Source organism: Rhinolophus hipposideros (genome assembly GCF_964194185.1).
Source record: "Rhinolophus hipposideros genome assembly, chromosome: 8".
In the NCBI taxonomy this organism is placed as follows: Eukaryota; Metazoa; Chordata; class Mammalia; order Chiroptera; family Rhinolophidae; genus Rhinolophus; species Rhinolophus hipposideros.
The window spans coordinates 40,121,629-40,147,971 of NC_138054.1; the positions used below are offsets into that span (position 1 = coordinate 40,121,629).

General features: G+C 38.5%; 1 protein-coding gene across 5 annotated transcripts in view; it reads left to right on the top strand.

Moving 5' to 3' along the window:
- Nucleotides 1-26,343, top strand: part of SLC44A5 (solute carrier family 44 member 5) — a 319,228-nt gene that overhangs the window by 176,804 nt on the left and 116,081 nt on the right. For all 5 annotated transcript variants that reach the window (XM_081055083.1, XM_081055081.1, XM_081055085.1 and 2 more), the window contains exon 2: nucleotides 12,005-12,053. In XM_081055083.1, coding sequence (XP_080911209.1) covers nucleotides 12,005-12,053 — 49 coding nt within the window. The remainder of the gene's footprint in view (nucleotides 1-12,004; nucleotides 12,054-26,343) is intronic.

Consider the following 26,343-nt stretch of genomic DNA (forward strand, 5'->3'; position numbering starts at 1 on the left):
GAAGATAAGAATCCATGCATCCATTCCAAGTGATTATCTTGTTCTATAACAAGAATTCACTCCTCCCCACCCCTCACTCCCAGCCCTGAGAAAGAAGAAAGAATTTCATTCTCTTGTTTTCTCTCTCTGAATAGAAAAAAAAAAAAAAAAAAACAGTTTAGGGTTGGTCATGCAGTGGATTGTGTGTATCTTTGCTGCCTGCTATTCTCCTGTTTGTCATTCTAAGTGACTAGTCTGACCTATTGATGGAACACCATATGTGTAATACAGATTCTTTAGTGTGTTCTACCTGTAGCTTCTATTTGTTGGATTATAATGCCTTGTGGGTAGAAATTATGCAGTAAAACATGTTTTCTTTCCTGTATTTCAGGCCCAGAAATAGGGATTTTTTCCCCCCCCAGTGATTATTATCGTTCATTTTCTTGAGTTGTGGCAAAAGTCAGAATTGATAAGCAGTTTAATTTTGTTCTCATCAATAACCTGTGGGCAATGTGAGGAAGTAAGAGAGATGTTATCACTAGCTACCAAACTTGTGAAAACTGACAAAAGCTTGCTCGTTTTCTTTAGTAGTGTTTATTCTTAAGTTCGATAGAAAGTCTTTGTTTAACTATAAATTTAAAGATAATTTTCTCCTTATTTACAAAGTTAATTTTTGTTTTTATGTAAGGATGACACGATCATTTTTGTCAACCTTTATTTATTTACTATACTATTACTTAAAATCTGCAGATAGAAAAGCATGATGAAATCACTTATTTTTATATTTAGGGTGACTAAATATGATCTCCATTTCCTACCTCTTGTTATGAGACACTCCAATGTAATTAGAATATGTCATAGGTCTTTTTTTATTTTTTTGAGTGCCTCATGTTGAACAATAATGTACAAATATGGCTAGACTAGAGAGAAATATTAGAAAACCCAAGCTGAAACTGTCAATCCAATTCATGTTCCTGTTTGCTCCTAGACTCTCTTTTTAAATTAATATCGATTCAGAATTTTATTTATTCTGAGTGTGATTATCCAATAATTCATGGCTGTTCTGTAGCAGAAATTCACTGCTTTGTCATAGTACTCAAGAAAAATCATTTTTTTAAAAGTGCGTTCCCAATGCCCCCTAAGCATGCATCTTTCAGTACTGCCTATAATATCAGTTTATTAAGAAGTACCCCGAGTGTTTTATGCATGTTTTCTTTTGCCTGCTCAGTGGAAGTGGAGGTTGCTTCTTTCAGGTTATTACTTCTAAAGTTGACATTTTAACTAAATGTTAATGGTTTGTGCAAATTATTTAGAAACCAACTCTGTGATTAGAAAAAAAATTCTTAAAGCAGGAGATGTGGCATTCTTGATGTAACACAGGGTGATTTATCATCCCATATGTTTAGGAAGTTAGACTGGGAGAGACACAGCTGTCATAAGGTCATAATACCACGGTACTGTTTGGTTTGAATCAGTGCTGAAGGAGTCTCATTTGCATTTTCATTAATCTTCCCATGTCCAATGCGGGGTCATGTTTCTGCCCAAGATGAGTTTCCGGAATGCACATCATTTTCTGCATGAGGCATGGCTGTCATTAAGTTATGGAGCATAGTACCATGCCCTTTCTTTCACCCCCACTGAATGTATTTCTCTGTAATGCTTCCGGAATTGCCTTATCCTCTCTCACTGCTACAGCCTCAGTCAGGCACCGATTATCATCTAATGTCTGAAATGCAATAGATAACAATCTTCTTGTTGATTCCTCAGCTTTAACTTTCCTGTTTCCTCTGCATCAAGCAGAAATAGAGTCAGAAGGCTTGAGGGGCTGTGTAAATCCTGTTCCAGCTCTAGATGATGTTCTTCATTCCCTACCTGCTCTCATGTCTCCTCTCCCAGGCACAGTCTTTCCTACGGCTGAGCATGTGCTTTTGCCAGCTTTCCTACGTGACACATTCCTTAAGTATCCTCAAAATTCCTCTCCTCCAAAAAGAATTTGATTCACTTTCTGTGAGATCAAAAATGTCACACTCAGCTTAGTCATTGAAACCTTTCTAGAATTAATGGTCTCACTTGTAACCAAGGTGACAATTCAACTAAAGTTGGTGTGCATTGATTCTACACTGATCTACTTTGGTTGTGAGGATAATTTACATATATTTTGCTGCTTCTCATGGTCACCCCAAAGGCAGAAATTGTCTCCTCCTTTTTTCATTTTTATTTTTTGCTTCTGTGGGGGAAGAAGAAGTTTTTCTCTACCCTTCAGTTTCTTTCAGCTAGTCCAGTAAATAAATCTACATGAGACAAATTGACAAGAAAAAAAAAAAAGAAATTTAATTGCATGCATACTATGGGAACCCCACATACAGAAGAGAGTCAGAGACATATATGAGAGGTTCAAGGGAAAAAGTTAAAATGAGGTACTATGGCATTCTGAGCCAAGGATGACATAAGGCGCCTTGGTGCTTCAGTGAGGAGGAAGTCATCATAGGACAATAAGAAGAGCAGATGGTCAGTAATTAGTAGTTTGCCCTGCCAGATAGGTCAACAAAGGTGACCTCTGATAATCTCTTATCATGGGGCAAGTTCCCTAATTTGAATTCTAGATAGTTAAGGAGAGGCAGACTTTTCTTTTGAGCCCTAAGGGTCTCAGTTGCCTTTAGCTCAAAATAATCTACATATCCAAGAGGCACATCTTGGGGTGACTGTTCTGAACCCCTGCACTACTATCTATCATTTTATAGATGAAAAAAATGGAAGATCAAAGAGAAAAAAGGTAATTCTTTGAAGATCATATAGCTTGTAGGTGGCAGAGATGACATTTGATATGAGGTACTTTAGTATTCAATTTTAGTTTACCAGCATGGGATACTGGCTCCCTTACTTTCTTTGTTCTTTCCTATTGGTCTTGACATTACAAATAGATGCTAAATTAGTGTTTGTGGTAAGGTGAGTAATTTTTCACATCAATGCAATTCTGTCTCTTAACTTGCCTTTAATCCAAGTTGAAATCTACCTAAAATGATTAGCTGAAAATTGTCAGCATTGATCTCCTATTTGTATTTTCATAACCTCGATTAAGGGTATGAGAATTCAAAAATATGTGGACATTCTTTTTAGATTTACTCTATAAACATTTGAGTGCCTGATGCGTATATACCAGGCACCAAAGTAGGTAATAGCAATAGAACAATAACCAAGATCTAGTTCCCGCCCTAAAGGAGCTATTAATCCAGTAGGAGAAATAGTCATGTGTATTAGCTTCCTCTTGCTGCTATAATGAATTACCACAAATGTGGTGGGTTAACACCACACAAATTTATTATCTTACAATTCTGGAGGTCAGAAGTCCAAAATTAGTCTCAATGGGCTACAGTCAAGGAAATGGCAGGACTGTATTCCCTTCTAGAAGCTCTAGGGGAGAATTCATTTTTTCTTTTTCCAATTTCTGGAAGTGGTCACCTTCCTTGGTCCATGATTCCCTTCCATCTTGAAAGCTAGCAATGACCACATTTTCTCGCATTGCATCATTCTGACCTTGTTTACATGGTTATAACTCCTTCTTTGACTATTCTGTCTCCATTTAAGGACTCTTGTGATTAAGCTGACCCAGATAATCCAGGATAATCTCTCTATCTCAAGGTTCTCAATTTAATCACATCTTCAGAGTTTCTTTTGCTGTGTAAATTTTTCATACTGTGTATTCATAAGTTTGGCTGGTTAGGACGTGGATATTTGTCTACCATAGCATATAAAAAGGCCTCGTGGTACAGTGTACTAAGTGCAAATAATAGAAGTATGTATGTCTCAGAGATCAATGCAATTAGCTACTTTGGGATGGATTATATGACATTTCTCAATATTGGTCTCTAGTCAAGTGGGTTCCACCCACTGGAAGAGTAGCTAGTAGAATGTCTTGGTCCTTATTCTTTCCTCGAGGATGAGTTGGGAATTTGTAAGGAGAGCTGTAGTTTTCCTTTAGCCGTTGCCAAGGGAACAAAGAAGAGAAAGTCATATTATTCAAAGGATTCTAGGATGCAAACACCTGATTTTGGAGGGGAAACATAGCAGTACAGAATTTCTAGAAGTTCAAGTTTGAAGTGAGGGATGGTAAGAGATAAGGGTGGTGTGATAGGCCAACTCATGAAAGGCCATGTGTGCTGGGCTAAGAAGTAGGCACATCAAACTATAACAAACGGCAAAGAACATGGTTCCTTATCTTTGTTAAGACTTGGAGGAAAGGGAACCCTTCCAAGGCCCTCATTTATAGACATGAAACCGTAAACACATTTGAAAAATAAAGTAAAACAAATATTTAATTATTCATTATTCTCCACTGGCTGTTGTTGAATATTAAAACAAAACTTAGTTTTGTACTACACCATTTTTTCCATGCTTATTCGATGGTTATCTGACTTGCTTGCTCATAATAGTTCTGTTTTAAATGTTAAAATACTTGTTTGCCCCACCTTAGTCACCTTTGACTCTCTAAATCACACTAGATTCTCTGAAGGAGAATATACTGAAAGAATACAATTAAATGTTCCAGATTTCTGCTTTTTATAACTAATCAATGGTTGTTATATTGTCATTTCCTTTGAGAAACAGACTGCTTTTAAAGAAGAATTTTTCAAGCATGACTGACTGCTTTATCTTGCCATTTGCATTCAAAAGAGTCATATGAAATCTGCAGCCATGAGTTGAATTAATTAACTGGACTGCTTTCCTTGATCTTTGTGAATTATTCTAGTAAGAAGAATTATATTGTATGAGTGCAATACAAACTGTTAACTACAATAGCAAATGTGTAACTGTATATTATGAATATTTTTTAGTGATTCTATTGTCATAATTTTGGTGAGCAAAGAGTCACGTGACCTTAAGAAGCTTTTCATATGGTTATCTAATTTTAATGGTTTTCTTTTTCTTTAAGTGAGAAACATGAATTGTATTTAACTAGCTAAGCTATATGATAGTGAAACATTGTGGCTTTTTTCATTTAGCTGGCCCCTCAGTCTATTTATTCCAGAGATACAATTAGAGCACATGAAGGCCTCTGAAAAAGTGATGCCCTGTATTGATTTCAGGAAATAAAAAATTTGCATGACAATACAAATTCAGCTAGCAAATGGGGCAGGCTGAAGTCATCACTTTCCAGCTGTCATTACTAGATGGAATCAGCTAAATCTTATCATTTGACTGTGGTTTTAGTGTATTTCCAACTGAAATATATGGCAGCCAGGCTTTACAATCAGAGTGTGTCAGCTTTTCAGACAGAGTTGACAATAGCATTTCATTTACACTGCAATCTGCTTTTTCACTTGGTGAGGTACAAATCACACCAAAATGGAAAGCCAGCCTATATACTTTTAAACCAGTTTTGCCTCTCTTTAATGTAAAAAGTGAATAATTACAGGATGATAAAAGTTTCCAACCCCTTTTAACCTGCCTCTTGTCCCTACTCATCTGTGGAATTTCTCTAAGGTCGCTAAGAGAAATTTACTGCCAATTGGCCCAACCCAGGTTTTGGGTTCAGACCATCAGCCTTCCAATTATTTGTCCACCTCTTGCTAGCTGAGTGGGCTAGGGCAAATTTGCTTACTCTTCTGTGCCTCAGCTTCCTCACCTGTAAAATAGAATGATAATAATGGTATATGTACATCACAGAATTATCAGGAGCATAACATGACATAATAAATATACCACTGTTATTGTATCACACAGCTCAACGGGGTGCAATTCACATTGTTCTATGCGGAATTGTGCAAAATGGCCTATCTGTGTTTAAAGCCCTTATAGCAATTCCAGGTACAAATAAGCATTCACTTCATAATCATTTCTCTGTGGAATTTATAATCCTCCTTCTTTCTTGAAATTCATTGGCTTTCCTGAATGTCACTTTTCTGTTTCTCTTTCTATAACTGCTTCATCACACCTCTTACCCTTAATTGTAGTGTTTCCCAAAGCTCATATACATCTCGATGACCTGCTTTTCTCTTATTCTGTCAGGTTTTCTCTGTGATGTACTGCTAGAATGAAGGACCGTGTATGAACGGAGATAGAGGTTAAGAACGAAATTCAGAATAAATCAAGTAGTCTAGTGCCCTCTAAGTCTAATTGTGCCATAGAATTATCTGATGGGACTTTTTAAAAATGCTCATTTCCAGGTGTATTCCAGACATACAGAATTGTAGTATTTGGTGTGGAAGGGCTAGAAACACGTACCTTATCAAAAAAATTTTTTGAGATATTTCAGCTGTTCAACGAGTCTGGGGAACTGAAATCTGGCTCAGTAAGAATACCAGCAACAGTGTTCCACATCAGCGTGGAAGATCCAAGTCAAAGGGCATAGGGGCCGGTGGGTTGGTAGAAAGTGGAGCCCAAGTTTAGAGTCAGTCAGGAGCTGGAGACACTTATCTATTCATGAACCCCTCTGTGCTCCGTAGCACCCCTTTCATGTCTGTCATGACTACCACACAGTGTTGAAATTATACAGGGGATGCCAAAAAAGTGTACACACATTTTAAGAAAGGAAAACTGTATTAAAATTGTAATAATATATACTGATAACAAAAGATGAATACAAGTCACATTTGACTTCTGCAATTACAAGAGGTGCTCAAAGTAATTGCCAGCAGCGTCCAGACACTTCTGATTATGGTGAACTACTGTTTGAGCAACGTCGACCAAAGTGTCCACTTGTGTACATTTTTTGGCACCCCCGGTATTTCTTACTCAAGTGTGAGTTTCATGAAAGCAGACTTAGTCTCAAGAATTCATCCTTATTTATGTGGTTTTATTTCTGCGTTCTCAATTCTATTTCATTGGTCTGCATGTCTGTTTTTCTGCCAATACCATGCTGTTCTGATTATTGTAGCCTTGTAGTACAAGCTAAAGTCAGGCAGTGTGATACCTCCAGCATTGTTCTTTTTTCTTAAGATTGCTTTGGCTATTCGGGATCTGTTGTGGTTCCAAGCAAATCTGATGATTTTTTGTTCCATTTCTTTAAAAAATGCTATTGGGATTTTGATGGGGATTGCATTAAATCTATATATTGCTTTGGGTAATATGGCCATTTTAACTATGCTGATTCTTCCAATCCTGGGTAAAGAAGTTGTGGTATACATACACAATGGAATACTATTCGGCTGTTGGAAAAGATGAAATATAGGACCATTTGTGACAATATGGATGGATCTTGAGATTATAATGCTAAGCGAAATAAGTCAGACAGAAAAATCAGAGAACCATATGATTTCACTGATATGTGGTATATAAACCCAAAACAACAAAAGAACAAGACAAACAAATGAGAAACAAAAACTCATAGACACAGACAATAGTTTAGTGGTTACCAGAGAGTAAGGGGGGAGGGGGGTGGGAGATGAGGGTAAGGGGGATCAAATATATGGTGATGGAAGGAGAACTGACTCTGGGTGGTGAACACACAATGGGATTTATAGATGATTGTAACACAGAATTGTACACCTGAAATCTATGTAATTTTACTAACAATTGTCACCCCAATAAACTTTAATTAAAAAAAAGAATTTATCCTTGATTTGTTGGTTTTCTTTAGTGTTTTGATTGGATTCTTTCTCTTCACTTTTTGTGGATTTTTTGTACAGTTTTGGTTTATGATTACCATGTCGTTCCTATGTATCCATCTATATTTATAGCAGTTGATTTTAAGCTTATAGGCGTTTAAGTTCAATTGCATTCTAAAAGCACATTTTTACTCCTCCCTCCCCTCTTTATACTTTTGATGTCATGTTTTATATCTTTTTGTTTTGTGTATCTCCTGATTATTTACTGTAGTTGTAGTGAATTTTGCTACTGTTGTCTTTTAATCTTCCTATTAACTTTTTAAGTGGTTGATTCAATGTGATTATTATATAATGCCTTTACCAGTGAGATTTTTTTACTCTGTGTTTTCTTATTTCTGATTATGGCCTTTTTTTTTCTTTCTGCATAAAGAAGTAAAGAAGACCTGGTAACATTTCCTGTAAGGCTGGTTCAGTGGTTGTGAGCTCCTTTAGTTTTCACTTGTCTGAGAAACTCTTTATCTCTCCTTCAATTCTAAATGATAACCTTGCTGGATAAAGTATTCCAGGTTGTAGATTCCTTTCGTTGAGCACTTTAAGTATCTCCTGCCTCTCCCTTCTGGCCTGAATCTCCACCACCTGTTCATTGCAAGAATATAATAAATGTGGTTAAAGTGAATTGTTGAAACATCAGTCGAGCTAAGTGCATATATTGGTGGGACTCTTGGGTTGCCCATAACCGAAGTAAACTAGCAAAAAAAGCAAGGAAGGGGACTTGGGTATAAGGATACAAGGTATCTCATGAAACTCAATCCTGAGCCTCAGGTCAGGTAGGGACTGGAACAGGAAGCTCAAGTCCGCCAGGTATTTTATCTCAGCTTCTCTTTGTACATTTGCTGCAGTAATTCCTTTCCGAAAGCTAGCTTTCTCTGCTTCTCTGCTCTTCAAGTTTTATATCTTGCAGTTCTAATCTCCCACTGACTAACTCTCTGTCCATTCTGATTCTAAATTCCTGGGATAGAGTGGCCAGGAGTGACTGGCCCAACTTCGGTCTTGTGTCCAAACCAGGTCCAGTCACTGATAGTCAGGGAATAGACACCTCGGAGAGACTTGGCTGCTGGAGACTCACTCCTGTGGATGAGAGAGGTCAGTTCCCAGAGAAGGGGGGATTAGACACCCTGAAATGTATTTGTTGTTAGGAGGCAGAGTCAGACAAGCAGCCAAAAAAGAGAAGCTGACAATGTGGCAGAGAACTTGACACTGAGGTCTATACAGACAGTCTCAAACAGGAAACATTTTATACACTTCCCCTGGAGTAGGAACCAATGTTGGCGTGGGAAGGTATGACTAATGGGATTTGTTTTGCTGCAGTGAGACCGGCAGAATGTGGAACCCAGGGGGATCATTTATCAGCTGTGGGCAGAATGTGGAACCCAGGGGGATCATTTATCAGCTGTGTGACGATGGGCACGTTCCTTAGCCTCTCCAGACTTTGTTTTTTACATATGTAAAATGAGGGTTATAATAGTTTTCAATCCACCTATATAATAAGGTTATTGTGTCAAAGTAACAAAATAATGCATGAAAGCACTTAACACAGTGCTTAGCATTTAATGCTAAAAACATGTCAAGTATGATTGCTATTGTCATTATGATAACATTACTCTATATACCTGACAGATCCCGACATTCTGTTCTTCTTTACGGAGTCCATCTCTTTTCGTGACATAAACTTTGACTTCTAAATATGTATTAATATGTCAAGACTTGACCCAAGGCTCCAGTTTCTTAGCTGCAGTTGAATGCTGGACTTTCAATTAGATGTCACTTCAAAAAAAAAAAAGATGTCACTTCAAACTCAAAAAAAGCAAAATAAATCTCATGCTCTTTTTCTTATAACAACTTTATAAATTCTCTCACCTATTAACGTTCTCAACTGTTTTGATAGCATCAACCTTTCCTTAAATCAAGGCAAACGACGAGAAGTGATTGAGAATCATAATTTCTAGGTCTACAGTTTCTTAATTTGGAGTCATATTTGACTTCTGTCTTTTACACTCCAAATCTTACCATTCATCAAGTGCTATTTATCTTTTCATGTAATTATATGACTAATAATGAACATTCACTGGGGGTTTACTAAGTGCTAGCCACTGTTCTAAGCACTTTTACAAGTATTAACTCATTTAATCCTCACAACAACTTTGTGGCACAGGTACTAGTATTATCCTCATTTACAAATATGGAAACTGAGACTCAAAAAAGTGAAATGATGTGTCTAGGCTCATTCTGATGGAAAGCGACAGAGAACAAGCAGTCTGACTCCAGAGACATTACTCCTGGCCAGTGAACCACACGACCACTCTGTGATGAAACTTGAATCTCTCTTTCCATTACTTCCATCACCACTTGGACAGTGGCTCACATTATTACTTCACTTCTCTTATTGCAATAGACTCCTAGTTGGTCTCAGTTGGTCTCCTGGATTTTGCACCTTGTCATACAACTTGCATACTGCTGCTAATTTGCACTTCCTTAAGCGCTGCTTCTACCATGTCATCCCTTTGTTCAGAATCCTTCTATGGTTCCCATTGGCCTAGAGTGTATAATATAACTTCCATCCCTGGTTTTCTATGCGTTCTGTAGTCTGATCCCATACTATCTGTTCAGCTTTATTTTCTTCCTCCTCTTATCCCATTATCCAGGCTGATCTTTTCACCATCCATACAAACATGATAGCCATTCCTAACTCTCTGTGACTTCATTCATCTCTACAGGTCTGAACAGTACCTGTCCATCTTAAACTATTGTGGCTCTAAACCTTCCTGACTAATCTCAACTCAACATTGCCTTTCCTTTCTTAGAACTCTCCTAGCACTTTCTTTGTGCCCCTCTTATAATATGATATACTGCCTTGTATTATAGTGATTTGTGTACTTATTTCTCTCCCTGTTCTCCAGTTTGTTAACTTGTTGGAGCTAGAAACAGTGTTTCACCAAACCTTATATCCCCTGCAATGCCTCTTTTAATGCAGAGTGTGTAACAGGTGATGGATAGTTACTGAATTTAACCAAGTTCTAGCTTCACTTACCCAGAATGTTTTTCCTTCCCCTTTTATTTTGCTCCAGTCTTTCACAAAAACTCTTATTTATTGAACCCCCTTGACTGCTCTAGTCCTTGATGAAACCTATTTTCTTGGAACTCTTATAACACTTAAAGCCAATACCACACAATTTAGTACTTTATTAATTGTTTTATGTGGTATATTCATTGTTCATGTGGTACAACACAGGGCCTGGTATATAAAGATTCTCAAGAAATATTTGTTGAATGAATCAATATGTGGATCTTGCCCTACCAGTTGGAAGGTCTCCAAGATAGGGAACCCGCCTTATCTATCTTCTGTATCCCCTCAGAGTTCTCAGCATACAGTAGGTGTTTTCTGAATATTCGTTAAAAGATTGGCTCTTGGATTTTTGTTGCAAGTCTGTCCTTCCCTTCCTGTTGTTCTACCACCAGCCTGTGATGACATTAAAGAAGCCTTTGAGTCTTCAGCTTAATTTCCCCATAGAGTATAGGCAAAGTTAGATTTCTGACACACAGAGGGCTCTTTCCAGTCCCTTTTGAAATTCTGTCCTTAATTCAGTACCAGGCCTTCATATGGGGACAAAATCCTAAAGGAGAGGGTGGTAGTGCTTAGGTTGGGGGAGAAAAATCATGGGCTAGGGATTACAAAATTCAGATCTTCGGCCAGAAATGATTTTACAGAACTTATTACTGAGTCCGCCCATATAGTACATGTGAGGGAAACAAAGCCGTTTCATATGTACCTTGTATTGTTTAAAGATGAAGGTGATGTATTGCAATCATGATGCAACAATGAATGACTAGGGCATCGCCCCAGATGGCATAAAGTCTGGTAGTAGATCTAAAAAACAAAAAAATCAAGAAAAATGACATTTATATAACAATGGTTTGTATAATTCCAAACAGCCAACATGGCAGAGACCAACAGTTGCTAATATTCCAACTTCTTGAAGGAAAACCTGATTTACTGACAGGAAAGGGAGACTGGGAATAAGCAGGCATCTCTGTCATGCTGTGCACCTCACAAGTACTCAGCGATATGTGGCGATGGCGGGTGGTAAAATCGTTTTGCAGACTAGTAGGGCTTCAAATGTCACTACCCAGTATGTACTCTATATTGTTGCTACTTGGAAAAGTAAGAGGACATGTGCATAGGGTGAGTAGAATATGGTCATTAAGAGTTCTTTTTAGTCTTGCTTCTAGCTGGAGAGAGGGAGAAGGATTGACAGCTGTAACCAACGTGTAATTGAAATTTCACTGGACCAAAGAATGAATTCAACACTGCACTGAGCAGTGGACTAGCCAAGATGTAGATTTTCCTTTATTAATATTTTATATGTCTTGATTTATCATATCGTTGGCTTTTATTCTTAAAAAGTTCTTTGTTTTAAATGCAGGTGAGCCAAGGACGTTTGATCCAGATTTCAAAGGACCTGTTGTCAACAGGTAAGCAATTCTTTTTTTGGGAATATATTTTTTAACAACCCAGAAAGCTTGTTTTTTGGTACCATTTTTCAGTGAATGGACAATTGTGTCTCCTATGAGGGGAAAATGACTTATTTTTAGCCAAAATGTCACTTTATTTATGCAGGGAAAGTACAGAGAATAAATCTATCCATGAGCCATGAATATCCTTTCCTGTTTAGCAAATGAGCTGTTTAAGTTTGTATTTCTCAAAAAGAGAAGACCAAAAAAAAATTTTAAAGCTTTACAAGATTTAACCACTTTGTGGAGAAGTGAACACATTCGAGTAGTTGTTTCATGCACCTGTTTACTCTGTGATTCACCATTGCAAAGGCAGAGTTGCTATGCCAACTTCCTCCACACCAGGTACTTGTGCTACTCAGCTTCCAAAAGCAAAGAGCTTTCTTTGAGAAAACCATTCACCAATGCATCATGTACGCTTTAGCATGTTTTAAAATACTCTGGGGAAATACGTACTTGTCTCAATTGGTGCTTCTCCCCCAAGGTTGCTTGGCATTTAAAAATGATCCAATAACTCACAGACCTCTTTTATTATTATTTTTTTCTTACCCTTTGTTCCCAGGCTTCTTGCTAATCAAAAACGGGGCTTGCAGGGTAGAATAGCTAAAAATGAAGAGCAAATTATGCTGTTGGTATTTGGATTTTGCTTAGCTTTGACATTGATTTCTGGCAGTTGTATGTCATAATAAACTGTGATGTGGGATAATGATCAGCATGCTTATTTGCACTTGCCAACCATCACCATGTACATTAGCATTTACTGTTATGTCCCTCTGCTATCCCAGCTTTAAACAAATGTGCATTCAGTTTGTTCTAATTCTGTAAAATACATGTCATTTATTTCAGGTTACTCGTTCAAAGGGATATTGATGCCTTCTTTAGAATAATTCTGAAATCTCTCTCATTCTCTCGATGGTAACACCATGAATACCTTTTGTTATCCAGTATGCAAACAGGCTCTTCAATACGGAGGTTACTGTTGCTGTACTTGCATTCATTTTATAATAACTAATTTTTGAGAATTGAATTTAGCTAATTAGCTTCAAGGGAACTTTAGATATAATCCAGATTCTTCAACAGTAGTGATGATGATGATGAGGAGGAGGAGGAGGAGGAAGACGGAGGAGGAGGAGGAGGAAGAAGGAAAAGGAGGAGAAAAAGGAGAAGGGGAAGAAATAAAAAATGAGCTGCCACATTTGAACAGAGGAAATACAGATTACACGTGTGCCTTTTCTAGCCATAGAGAAGGAAGCAGAGTTAGGCCTGGCTGGCTTCATGTGGGGGGATGGCGATGAGCTCTCTCTGTACTCACTTACTTAGAATTAAATGATGGAACCAGGTGGTCCAGGTAAAGTCTACACAACTCTGATAATCACTGTGAGGAAAGTCATTTATTTTTTACCTCGGACATTTTGTGATGCCCTAGGCACCACAAAGGCCTTCAGAGGTGAAAAGATCATTACTCGGCCATACCTCCCCCACTCTTCCATCCAAGAACAGGGGGAGGTATTGTAAAACCACAGGGGCTTAACTATAGGGCACAGTGAGCCCATTTGTAACTTTTCAGGCTGCAGGGTTCTACCATGCCCTCTCTGGGAAAATAGTTGGGATGTTTAAGGAGCAAGTAAGAAACCCCAGATTCTTCACAGTACCTCTAGCAACAAGGCCAGCTTTCAGAACACCTTTTGCTTACATGATGCCACTTTCCTCCTGAGAGCGCCAGTCTTATCAGGTATTCAGGCAGACCCTCACAGCGCTCTCTGCTTGTCATCCACTGTGTTCTGTACAGTCTCTCCATTCACAAGGGCATCATTTTGTGCCTAATGATCACCCAGCTGTAGTTGTTTCCAGAAGAGATGATGGAACGATGGTAATGCCACCTGAGAGATTAACTCAGTTTCTTATTTGTTCCCATATACTAAGAATTGGACATATGGAAGCTATTGCCTCATAATGTTAACCAAAAATAAAAATGATTTTGATAGTTTAAGGTATTTTCCCAGCCCCTTTTGGAAAAGTAATTATCCAGTGCCCATGTTTTCTCCCCTATATTCAACAAAATTTTTAAAAAGATTAGTTAGTGTTGGATTGAGGTTCTGAGGTTTGTAAACATTTAAGGGGGTGTTCAGCACTATTCTTGGCCATATATTGAGGGCAAAATGAATGCACATAGAAAACTAAGAAATAAATCTCTTTTATAAGATGCTGCATGAGAAATTCCTCTTGTAATTTGGAACTAAGAAAAGCATCCGTTTAATAGAGAATTAGTATACTTTCTTCTATCAGATAAGGAGAACTGTGTAATCCACTCTATTTCTCCTTTTATACTGATGTGTAGAAAGCCCATGGGTAAATTTAAGTTCAGTGCCAGCAACTGCATTAGCCTTTGAGTAAAGAATTTCTTTTCAGGAGTTTGAATTTCTATTTCTATTTTAACAACTCCATTGCATCCAGGTATTTGAAGTCATTTCATTTAAGATCTTTTCTGGAAAGAGGCAGCATATAGGTAGACAGGTAAATAGAAATGAAAGCCTTGCATGTTCCATAATTGCCTTTTTCTTCCCTTCCTTATACACAAAATAGATGAAGGACATATGACTCACACTAATAAAGTTGATAGGTTTGACAATGCTGAAAATAACTATGATAGAAGGTGGAAAATCTGTCTAACATGTGATAAGATGCATTTATTTGTACCTGAAGCATTCATTGTGGGGAGCAGTAATTTCACTATAATGAAGGAGTTCCAGGAGAGAATGAGGAGTCATTGATTATGAATGCCGTAGAGGGGGTTTGTTCATATTGAGGAGTTCCTCTAAATGACCTCAGAGCTCTTTTTCAATCTTGAAACTCTTTGACTCTGGGAATCAACTTTTAATGCCAAAGCACAGAAGGAAGAGTTTGGCTTCTGACCTAAGATATACACACGCTGGTGCTCACCACATGCTCTTGTAAATTCTGAAGTACCATGATCAAGTGGGCGTTTCAAATGATTGTGATAACACAATGCAATCTCCTAAAGTTATGCAGTTCTCATATTTTCTTCTTGTTGAAATAATCAGTGTGCTTCTTGTCACTGTAGAGGAGACTTAAATATCTAAAGATGAGGCCTATTATCATGGAAAGTTCCTGCCCGAGGAACTTGCAGTCTAATAGGAAAGGCAGATATAAAGGGATTAATATGGTAAGTGCAATAATATAGTTATTGACAGGGGTTCTGGAAATGAAGGAGAGTGTGTCCAGCAGTGCTAGGAGTAAGGAAAGAGGAGTCTAGAAAAACTTCAGAGCAGAGGGGATCCTTCAGCTGGTTTTTGAATACATTCTAAGAAAGGTCAGTGGCATGCATCCAAGTATGGAGGTTTGAGAACAATTGTCCTGGAAGTGGTTCAGTGTAAGCAGAACACCCAGTGTGTGTGTGCATAAGTGGTAGGAGGCATGAGAAATGGGCTGAAGTGGGGAGATGATACTGGAGGGGTAAGAACAGGCAAAATCACCAATGGTTTATACAACATATCGATGTGTTTGATATTTATTGTATAGAGTCTGAGGAGACCTTGAAGAATTTTGAGAAAGAATTTGACAATCAATTTAGCATTTTAGAAACTTTTGTTTAGCAAGCACTTAGCGAATACTACTCTGTACAAGATCTTAGAGCAAGAACCAGGGACACCTACCTGCTAGACATGATCCCAAGCTTAAAAATTTGTCCTTGTCCTGTTGTGTATGTTTGTGTTGGAGGAGAGGAGAGCAGAGATGCAGTCGAACCAGACTGCATTATAGGTAGATAAACGCAACATAGCTGTGCAGGTTGCAATGGAAACCCTAAGGAGCGAGTAAATCATGTGGCAGGATGATGCTGCTTGCGTGATATGATCACACTTGAAAGGTACTGAAGGACCCTGTAAGAGTTTCGCTTTATGTAGGAAAGGGCAAAGAGTGACCCAGAGAGTGCCAGATGTGTGAAGGAAGAGACTGCATGAGTCATGTTTTGCAAGTACTTGTGTAAGAAGGAAGGAGAGTAAGGTTGGGAAATTAAATTCTTTTGGTAGCAGGATCCGAGATAAGAGCATTGTACCCTTAGGTAAGGCATTTGAACTTTATTGTAAAGGGCATGAAATAAATGGCAAGCCACTTTGTTTTTTGCTTTTAATCAGGGTAGTTGCATAGTTATATTTGCTTCTTTTTTTGTTGTTGTCTCTATTTGCTATTTCTCCTTTCTCTCCTCACATATTCTCCAATACAGACTTATTCCTCTCGACTCCTCAAACCGATATTGAGGTCACCAATGACTTCCGTATTGCCAAGTACTGTGGGTGACCGTACTTGTTTTAATTTTTTGTTTTAATCTTGTAGTGACATCTGACAAAGGTGACCACTCTCTCCTTTTCGAAAAGCTATTTTCTCTTGGTTTCCTTGATATTATACTCACCTGAAGCTTTTTCCACCTCATTGGCCTTTCCTTTTCAGTCTCTTTTTCTGGCTTTTCGACCTCTGCATGATCTCCAAAGGTTGGAGTACCACAGGACTTGGGCCTTGGCCTTCTACTCTTCTCTCTCTAGTCTATTTTTAGACTAGGCCAGTAACTTTAAATATTATTTATATGTCAGTGATTCCCAAGCTTACATCACTACCAATGACTCCTCCATTGACCTCCATATTTCTGTATTTAGCTGCCTATTTGGTATCTCTCTTTGGATTCATAATACTTATTCAACCATAATTTGTCCAAACAGAACTCTTGATTCCTATTCCAACCCCAGAGCATTAAACTTTCCCTTAGTCTTTGCCATTTCAGGAAATGATACCAATATCCATTCTGTTTTATTCAGGTTACAGATATTTGCTATTCCTATCTCCCATATTCATTCTATCATCAAATCTTACTGGCTTTCACTCCAAAATATATCCCCAAGCCAACTGCTTCTTCATCTTTCTTACTATCACCCCTATTCAGGGCACTATCCATCCTGTCTATACTTTTGTACTGGACTCTAGAATGGTCTCCCTTCTTTCACTCCTGGTTTTCTTGAATCCGTTCTCCACACAAAACTCTGAGTGAGCTTTCGAATCATAAATTCATTCATGCCATTCTTCTACTTACATATTTTTAATAGCTGCCCATAATACTAAGATTAAAACTCAAACTCACTGGGTCCTACATGAATGCCTTCTGTGTAATTCGCTGTCCTCATCCCCTACCACTTTCTCTATCTTCCCCTCTCATTATAGTCATACTAGTCTTTTTCCCATTTCTTGAACATTCTAAACTTGTTTCCATCTTGGGGACTTTGTATTTGTTTTCCTCTGCCTGAAATGCTGTGTCCACAGACTTTTACATGGCAGGCTCCCTCTTACTATCCAGCTATTAATTGTTACTGTCCAAGAGCCTTTCCTGACAACCCAGTCCCCCAGACACTCTTTATCATACCATTTAATTACAGTATTTAGTTTACAGTATTTACCACTATTGAAAACTGCTTTATTCATTTCTTTGCTTACACAATTGATGTCTGTCTAGTGTATCATGTCTATGAGAAGACAGATCCTTGTCTTTTTTGTTCATCATTGCATCCCCTGGAGTTAGAAAAGTCTGTGACACAATATATATTTGTGGAATGATTTTATGGACTATCATCCTAGCTTTAAAACTGAATATATACTGGAAAAGACAAAGTTACAGTAGTTAGAACGAAGGCAGAACACCACATAGAAAACCAGCTGAGAAATGGTTAAAACTTGGACTAGGGCAGTGGTCCAAGGAGAGAAGCAATCTAAGAGGCAATGAGAAGACAAAAATCTGTAAGGCCTTAGGACTGATTGTATGTTGGGGTAGAAGAGAGAATCTGGCATAACTGTGGCTAATAATTATAGTCTCCAAAGTAGGGAACACATGAGGATGACCAGGAATGATTATGAAGAACAGAGAAAACCATGAGTTTAGGTTTTGAAGTGTTGAGTTTGGGATTCCTGTGGCATAACCAGGTGGGAATATTTAGTAGAAAGAAATATACTTCTGAAACTCTTTGAAATACTGATATCTTTCTTTTAACTAAAAACAAACAAACAAACAAAACACAGAAGTATCCAAATAAAGGGGAAATTTTGAAGTAATATTAAAGTCTAATTTAAAAATGTGTAAGTTTTCTCTTCTGAGTAGTGTTTCCTGGTCACCCCTAGAGTGAACTGCAGATACCTTCCTTGGTGTTCTGAGTGCTCTGTGCACTTATAACAGTGTGCTATAATTAATAGTTTGCTTGGCTAGCTCCTCAATTAAACCATGAGTTCTGCTAAGTAGAGTTGCACATAGCAGACCCATTAGTGACAGTTTGGATCATGTCACACACTCTATTCAAATTTCACCGGTGAGTTCCCACTGCCTACAAATTAATTCCAAGCACCTTAATGTGATAATAAAATCCCGACACAAATTTGTCTTAAGAACATCTCCCTAAACTGCTCTCTCTGGGGTTTCTAAACCCTTGAATGAGCTCTCTATTGAGCCCAACCAGTCGTGTACATTTCTACAGGGTCTGAAAATTGATTTTGGTCGGTGCCCTAGAATTACTCCAACTCAAGGATGATGACTGGCGCTAACAAAACTCACAAGAAACTGATATGTAAAACCAGAATGCAAGTGCAGTAATTTACACTGAGAAATGTCATTGTTGAGAAAGCCTGGGGTTCCCATTGTCCTGACATCCCTTGAGGCAAACTATGTGAGAAACCTAATTATCACAAGGTTGCTATATGAGTCTACAGTGGGAACAAAGAAATGACAGAGTGGGATGTGATGGCCTCAGGCTTTGCCAGCCTGTGCTGCCTGTCAGCAGAGCAGGGTTTGCACATTGAGCCTCATAGCGGTTTGACTTGGTGCCCTAACCTGGAGAATGCTTGGATGGGCAGAGCTGTTTCATCATTTGCACTTCTCTGTGGATATATTCACAAATTCAACAAGTTGAAAGTCAAGGCTTGGTGAACTGGAAATCTTGCAGTCTCACTGAGGTGACTATGTACATCTCTGTTTTAATTATGTATGGTTTTCACAGTGTAACTCAGAAAGCAGTATTATTTTTTATTCTTTCAAGTTTGGGGGAAGCACCTTATTGTCGCATTAAGTGGTCGTCCTCCTTGCTCCATTGACCTGCTCAGGGTCTGCCTCCTCTTACCCCAGCCTTTGAGTGCCTTCTCTTTGCTAAAATCTTGCAGCTTTTGCAATGAATGATAAACTGCACATGCTACATGTGACTTCTCTCTAGCTTTTGGTACTCATGCATTGTGTTGTTATCTGGTTTGTAATTGGAGGACAAAGGTCTGTATTCAGCATATGTGCAAGTACTCAATGATGAAGCCTGGCTTTTTCACCCTCTGTCAATATACCACTAGTTAGAGCACGTACTCCTTGGACGGCATTCTGTTCATAAAGAATAGGGTTATTTCATAAGAAAAGATGAAATAGTACCATTTGCAGCAACATGGATGGACCTTGAGATTATAATGCTAAGCGAAATAAGTCAGACAGAAAAAGTAGAGAACCATATGATTTCACTGATATGTGGTATATAAACCAAAAACAACAAAAGAACAAGACAAACAAATGAAGGAACAAAAACTCATAGACACAGACAATAGTTTAGTGGCTACCAGAGAGTAAGGGTAAGGGGGTTGTAGATGAGGGTAAAGGGGACCCAATATATGGTGATGGAAGGAGAACTGACTCTGGGTGGTGAACACACAATGGGATTTATAGATGATGTAATACAGAATTGTACACCTGAAATCTATGTAACTTTACTAACAACTGTCACCACAATAAACTTTAATTAAAAAAAAGAATGGGGTTATTTCTTCCAGGGTTGTGCTTAAAAATGTCAGCATTCATTTAATTTGCATCCTCTTTCAGGTGAGTTTTTCTATTAAAAATAAATAAACAAATAAATGCCATCTCCATGTCCTTTATCCCAGGGTGCCAATTGTAAATAGTTGAGCTTTATTTTTCCAGAATTGGACCACAGACCAAGCAAAAGGTCATAACATTTTAATGACTTCACTCTGACATAAAAAGAATGAGATAAACAGAATATGCCGAACTTTTTTGCGCTGGAACCTGTAACTCTTTGACCTGGTTTGACACAGCATACTCAGGTCCACACCGTACATGGTGTCACGCCCTCTGTGGACATTTCATAAAGCCTAATTGAATGGAAAAATAGTGTGAGGTGTATTCCATAAGTTCTAGCAATGCAAATCATCAGAGAACTCTGGTACAGCTTTCCTATTAGCTGGGCATCACATTAAGGAATTTGAACTCTCATATCTCACTAATGTCTTCTGAAAGTGATGTAAGATTTGGACAGCAACTCAGTGAGTGCTTTAAGTAACAATTTTAAAGTCCTGGAGTTCAAACCCATACGTGAATCTTCACTAATATATGACGAATGTTTTGCCTCACAAGTGATAGTGCTGTGGCCATTATTCAGCCTCCTTTGAGGGTCACTCCTGTGTTTATCCATAGGTTCTATGTCATACTGCTTCCTCCCATCATTGTTTTCCTTCATTTCTTAAGCAAATATTTATAGTACATTTTACACTATAAGAATTATGCTAGTTGGTAATAACACAAAGGTAGGATATCATTTTCCTCAAGGAATTAACAAATAATATAAGAGACAGACAACTGAAAGGACTTCACACTTCAATGTGGAAAGTACAGTCATGGAAGAGAGAACAACAGGATCTGGCTCTCAGCGACGGATGTCTGATGTGGCTGCTATTCCAAAGATTAATATTCATTTATTCTCATTCAACCAATATTTATCGATCATCTATTACATGCCCTGTCTCCTCTCGGCATTAGAGATACAGTGATGAGCAAGAGAGACAGCATCCTTTCTTGGAAGAGGCCAGACAACATCTGAGAAATGAACATGACAGTTTCATAAGATGATAAGTACAAGGAAAAAAATAAAACCGGGTAATATGATAGTGCCAGCTGGGTGTGTGTGTGTGGGAGCAGTAATTTAGATTTGGTGGTGAGGAAAGACCTTTCTATGGAGGTGACAATTGAAATGAGACTTGAATGATAAGGAGAAGCCAGCCATGCAAAGATTGAGGACATACACTGCAGATAGAGAAACAGCAAAATGTAAAGTCTCTAAGGCAGGAATAAGGTTAGTATGCTCAAGGAGCAGAAAGAAGGCAAGAGTGTGTGCAACACGGTGGATGGAGGACAGGGTGGGGAGTGGGTTGGAAGGAGATCCCTGCAATCACGTTATAGTAAGTGTGATGGAAAAGCCATTGGAGGGTTTTAATAGGACACTGAGTGAATCTAATATATGTTTTTAAAACTCATTCTGACTACTGTGTGGAGAATGTCTTTCAAGAATTTAAATGCAAGGGCAGAGAGATCAATAAGAAGCTTCACTTAGTCATCTAAGTGGAGGAGTGGCTTAGACTAGGGTGAAGGTAGTGGAGATGGAGAGATGTGACTAGATTCAAGATATACCGTGTTTCCCCGAAAATAAGCCCTAGCTGGACAATCAGCTCTAATGTATCTTTCTGAGCAAAAATTAATATAAGATCCGGTATTATATTATGTTATGTTAGGTTAGGTTAGGTTAGGTTAGGTTATATTATATTAAAGACCTGGTCTTACGTTATAGTAAAATAAGACCGAGTCTTATATTAATTTTTGCTCCAAAAGACACATTAGAGCTGATGGTCCTGCTAGGTCTTATTTTTGGGGAAACACGGTACTCTGGTAGTAGAGGTGGCGGTACTTTCTGATATAAGGGGTAAGAGAAAGAAAAGAGCCACAGATAACTGCTAGATCTGTGACTTAAACAACTGGGTGAATGATGATTCCCTATACGAAGAATGGAAAGTTAGGGGAGGAACAGATTTGCTGGTGCAAGGTTTGAGACTTCTGTTTTGGCTGTGTAGAGATTGAGATGTCGAATGGGTACCCTTGTGGTGCTGCACATATGAGTCTGGAGCTCATTGAAGAATAAGGTGAAGGATGGAGATTTAGGTAACATTTAGAGCCAAGTGTATGGATGAGATCACTTATCCATAAATGGAGGGTGGAGAAGGAGCCATGAACAAAACTCTGGATTTCACTACATTTGGAGGTCAAGCAGAGGAGGAGGAGGAGCCAGCAAAAGAGACAGAAGGAGCACCCAGTGAGTTAGGATAAAAGCCAGAAGAATGTGATGTTATGGAAGCTAAAAGAAGAGTGTTACAAGAAAAGTTTGTTTTCTATTTATTTATCTTTAAAGTTGTGTTGTTTACAACTCTGTTGACTGCTTTGAGAGGTCAAACAAAATAAAAATCGAGAGGTGACCGTTGGATTGGGCAACATGAAAATCATCAGTGACCTCATTAAAAGCAATTATCAGTGAGGAAGTGGGTACTCAGGTCTGATTGGAGAGAGAAAATGTGAGGTGAAAACCTGGAGGGGACTACTAGAGACAAGTCTTTCAGTAAATTGGAGGATGAGTAAAATCTGGGATCAAAGTAGAGTTTTATGAAGATAGAACATACTAGAACATGATAGTGTGTGGTGCTGGAGACAACCCAGGGCATTGATGATGCAAGAGAAAGAGAAAATTGTAGAGATGAAATCCTGAAAATGGAACCCAAACACGGTTGGGTTGTTAGGAAAATCTGGCCTTTGGCAGGAACAGGGATTCCTAATCCATAGTGTAAAATGATAAGCAGGGGAGAGGGTAGAGATGCTGAGTGTCAATAGTTTTGATGATGTAAAGACAGATTCTTTCTGTTTGCTTTTAATTTCTCAATAAAATATGCGGTAAGATCATCAGATAAGGGTGGGCTGGCGGTGGAAGGATGTGGTGGCAAGCCCAGGTGTCTGAGGACCAAGAGGGGAAAGTATGAAGCAGTCATTTTGGAAAGTGAGGCAGTGAACAGACCCATATTCTTAATCCAGAATATATACTTTTGAATTTCCCATATAGAGAATATTATTTTAGTCTTAAAAAGACTTAAGAGAACCTAAAAACCACTGATGATTCTGATGGACCATAACAATTTTTAGACACATATCAGGTACCTAAATTATGTGAACCAGAAGATCCTGAGGCAGGTGAAGTTGGGTGGCACTATCCTGGGTGTTTCACATGGTAGGAGGGTCTTGAACATTCTTTAGAAGGAAGGGTCATGCTATCAAAAGAGGCATCTTTTATGCAATGGCTTAAAGACAAGATAAGCATGTACCATGAAAAGCAGATTTACTGAGTTAGATTGGAAAGCAGAGGCTGGATATAAGATATAGCTGAAAAACAGAGGGAGCTGGGCACATGTATGAAATATTGGAGACGAAATATGAACAAGATTTCATTTCAGTTATCACAGAGAAGGAAAAAAGAAGAAGTGTAGGCAGATTCCAGATCATGCACTAGTTTACTTCTTCCTTCATCTGTTAATCACTTGGAGCACACAGAGATGAGTAAGACACAGACTGTGCTCTCAATAAACTTAAAATTTAAACCACTAACAATAATGGAAAAAAATGAGTCACTTGCTAAATGTAGGTACAAGCATAATTCAGGGGGACAGAATAAAATGAGCAAAATGAATAATTATTCCTGATTGGAAGGATCAAGAAATGTTTCTTGAAGGCATCGTTTGAGCTGGACCTTGGAGGAGGAGAATGATTTTGACAGAGACTGAAGAAGAGAATCCGAGTCACTGAGGCATGTGCTGCAGATTGGGTTCTCCAGAAGCAGTTGCTGAGATAGAGTTTGGGGTTCAAGCTCTTTATTAGGGATGACACCTGTGAAAAGAAGGGGAAGGAAGTGGGATTACACAGAAAGCGATGTCAGTCTGCTACCAGACTCCCGAAAACCTCAGTCCATGCTGCAGGGAGCCTGGTGCGAGTACTACACCCCCCAGGGTCTGGAGTACCTCTGAAGGGGCAGCACCTTTATGAGCCCAGCTGGCTCAGTTCCTGGTTTGTCAGCTTTCCTTGAAGGCATGCCTGGGGTGAAGCGGCTAAGCCGCATCCTGAACATGCTGGTGGCTAGAGACTATCTGTGAGCACACTTGCCACAAATGGGCAACCGGTCCTCCTTGAAGGGAACCTAATAGCACATCTCCGTGTGGCCCACAGCAGGTAAGTAAGTGGAGGCCTGTCCTCATTGTGTTCCCGAGGGGGTGGGAGAGAGACGAAGGCAAAAGAACTTTGGGAATGAAGCTGAACAGATCATTTGGGATGATAGCCGGAAAGTCATGATAAGGATTGGGGATTTTTTTTTTCTCTCTTGTTGGGATTTGTTAAGGGAATTAAGTAGGGCTATATGATCATCTAATGCTCTGCCTTCAGGGAGCTCCAGGTAGTGAACCCGGGCAGCAGAATCTCTTAGCAGTAATAGCTGCCATGGACCACAGCTGCCTAATGAATGTCTGGGGCGGAAGGGATAGACCATACATGACATTGTGTCCCTTATCATTTGGATCTTCTATTCTTGGATGAGTGACCTTGATGGTTCATGCAGCACAGATATGTCCCTTCACCTTTACCATGATTGCAAGTAAAAGATTTCTAGCTTCTCTTTTTGGAGAAGCTAATACTTATCTTCATTACCATATACCTGTATCAGAAAAACATAGCTGTGAGAGAAGAATATATTCTTCAAATACTGTTGTGCTCAGGTCATTTTGCTATTTAATGGATTTGTTTTTCACTTGCTCTCCATTAATAATTACATATACTTTAAATGTGACTTCTTTTGGTGGGGAAATGAAAAAAGAGATGTGTTTTGTTTCATTTTGATTCTATTTAAAAAGCAGAGGTAGTTTGTGTCCGGATGGAGCAGGAGACCAGTAAGTGGACACAGTTGGAAAGCCAGCAGGGATGGAAGGCAGCAGGCAGCTTCCAAGGGTTTGGGCCCTGGGGAATGGCGCTCACTTTGTGACTGGGCTCTAGAATGTGAAAGGAGGACTCTGGGGGCAATCCGAGTAGCAGCATCCATTTTTGGATTTCTATGTCATTCAGAAACCAGCAGTGTGCAACCAGGTTGCCAAGTGTGACTAGAACCACAGAGGACTCAAGAGTACAAAGAGTACAATAGCAAGCAGAAAGGCAAGGCCTGAAAGAAGTCACTTCACTCGCTAGCATGCCACTTTAATTGCTTTTCTTAATGTAATGACTGTGCAGGGTTTTGAGGCCAAGTTTATTTTCTAGTTAGACCTGTGAGAAAAAATTAGGGAAGAAATATATCAGATTTTATCTGGATAATGCTATTTAATCTAAATCTTTTCCAAGTTGTGTATGAGTTTTTTTAAATGGTTATTTTGCTTGTTAGTTCAATAAGAAATTATTACATAAGTAGAGTATGCAACTGTCAGTTAAGCCTACTTGAGATGCTTTTCAGTTCTGATAGTGAAGCCATCTCTCAGGCCCCAAATGGGGAAAGTGACAATAAACTTCACAGCTGTACATTTTTAAAGTCTGGACATGATAAAATTAGAGTAAAACTTCCCAACACATATCATATTGTCATTTTGATTTCAGCTACTTGTTGAAAATTGATCTCAGATGTCATTGTGTTTCGTGATTTACAAACATTGATATCACTTTACATGCTCTGGACTTTTGAATTCAGGTCCTTATGAGTTTATTTCAAACTGGAAGTCTCCTATTTATTTGATGAACGTCTTTAAGAACCAGTTCCTTCATGTTGGCAAAGTTGTGGCCCTGTGAATTATTACTTATCTTATGTTTTTGGTAATTTGTTTGTCCTTCACAGGATACTTTCTGTCATAGTCAAAATAAAGCTTAAAATTCATGCTGAACATTGAAAGAAAATATGTAATGTTTGCTTAGCATTTAAAGGAAAAAGAAAAAACCAGAATTGATGGTTACCATGTGCCTTATTTCTTAATTTTTTCCTTCCTGAAAACACTCCTTTGTAATATACATTAATTTATAGGTCCCCTTTGCATCAAAGGGAAAGTTTGTCCCCTGCAATAAGTGGAGAAGGCACTGTTATTTTACAGTTTTGCATTTGATATCACAACTTGTTTTTCTCAGATTTGGGAGACAAAATTTATAACAAAATAAGCCATCTTCTCTATTCCATGCATTATCCATAATTTAATTTTCTCCTGTTCAGTAAAAGAGGGAATGATACTCCATCTCTTCCTTCCTGGAATAGATTTGATTTCCTATACCACTGCCATCACCTTCCTCCCTAAAACCCTGGCTTTGACGTTTGTGCATAATGTTTGTGCT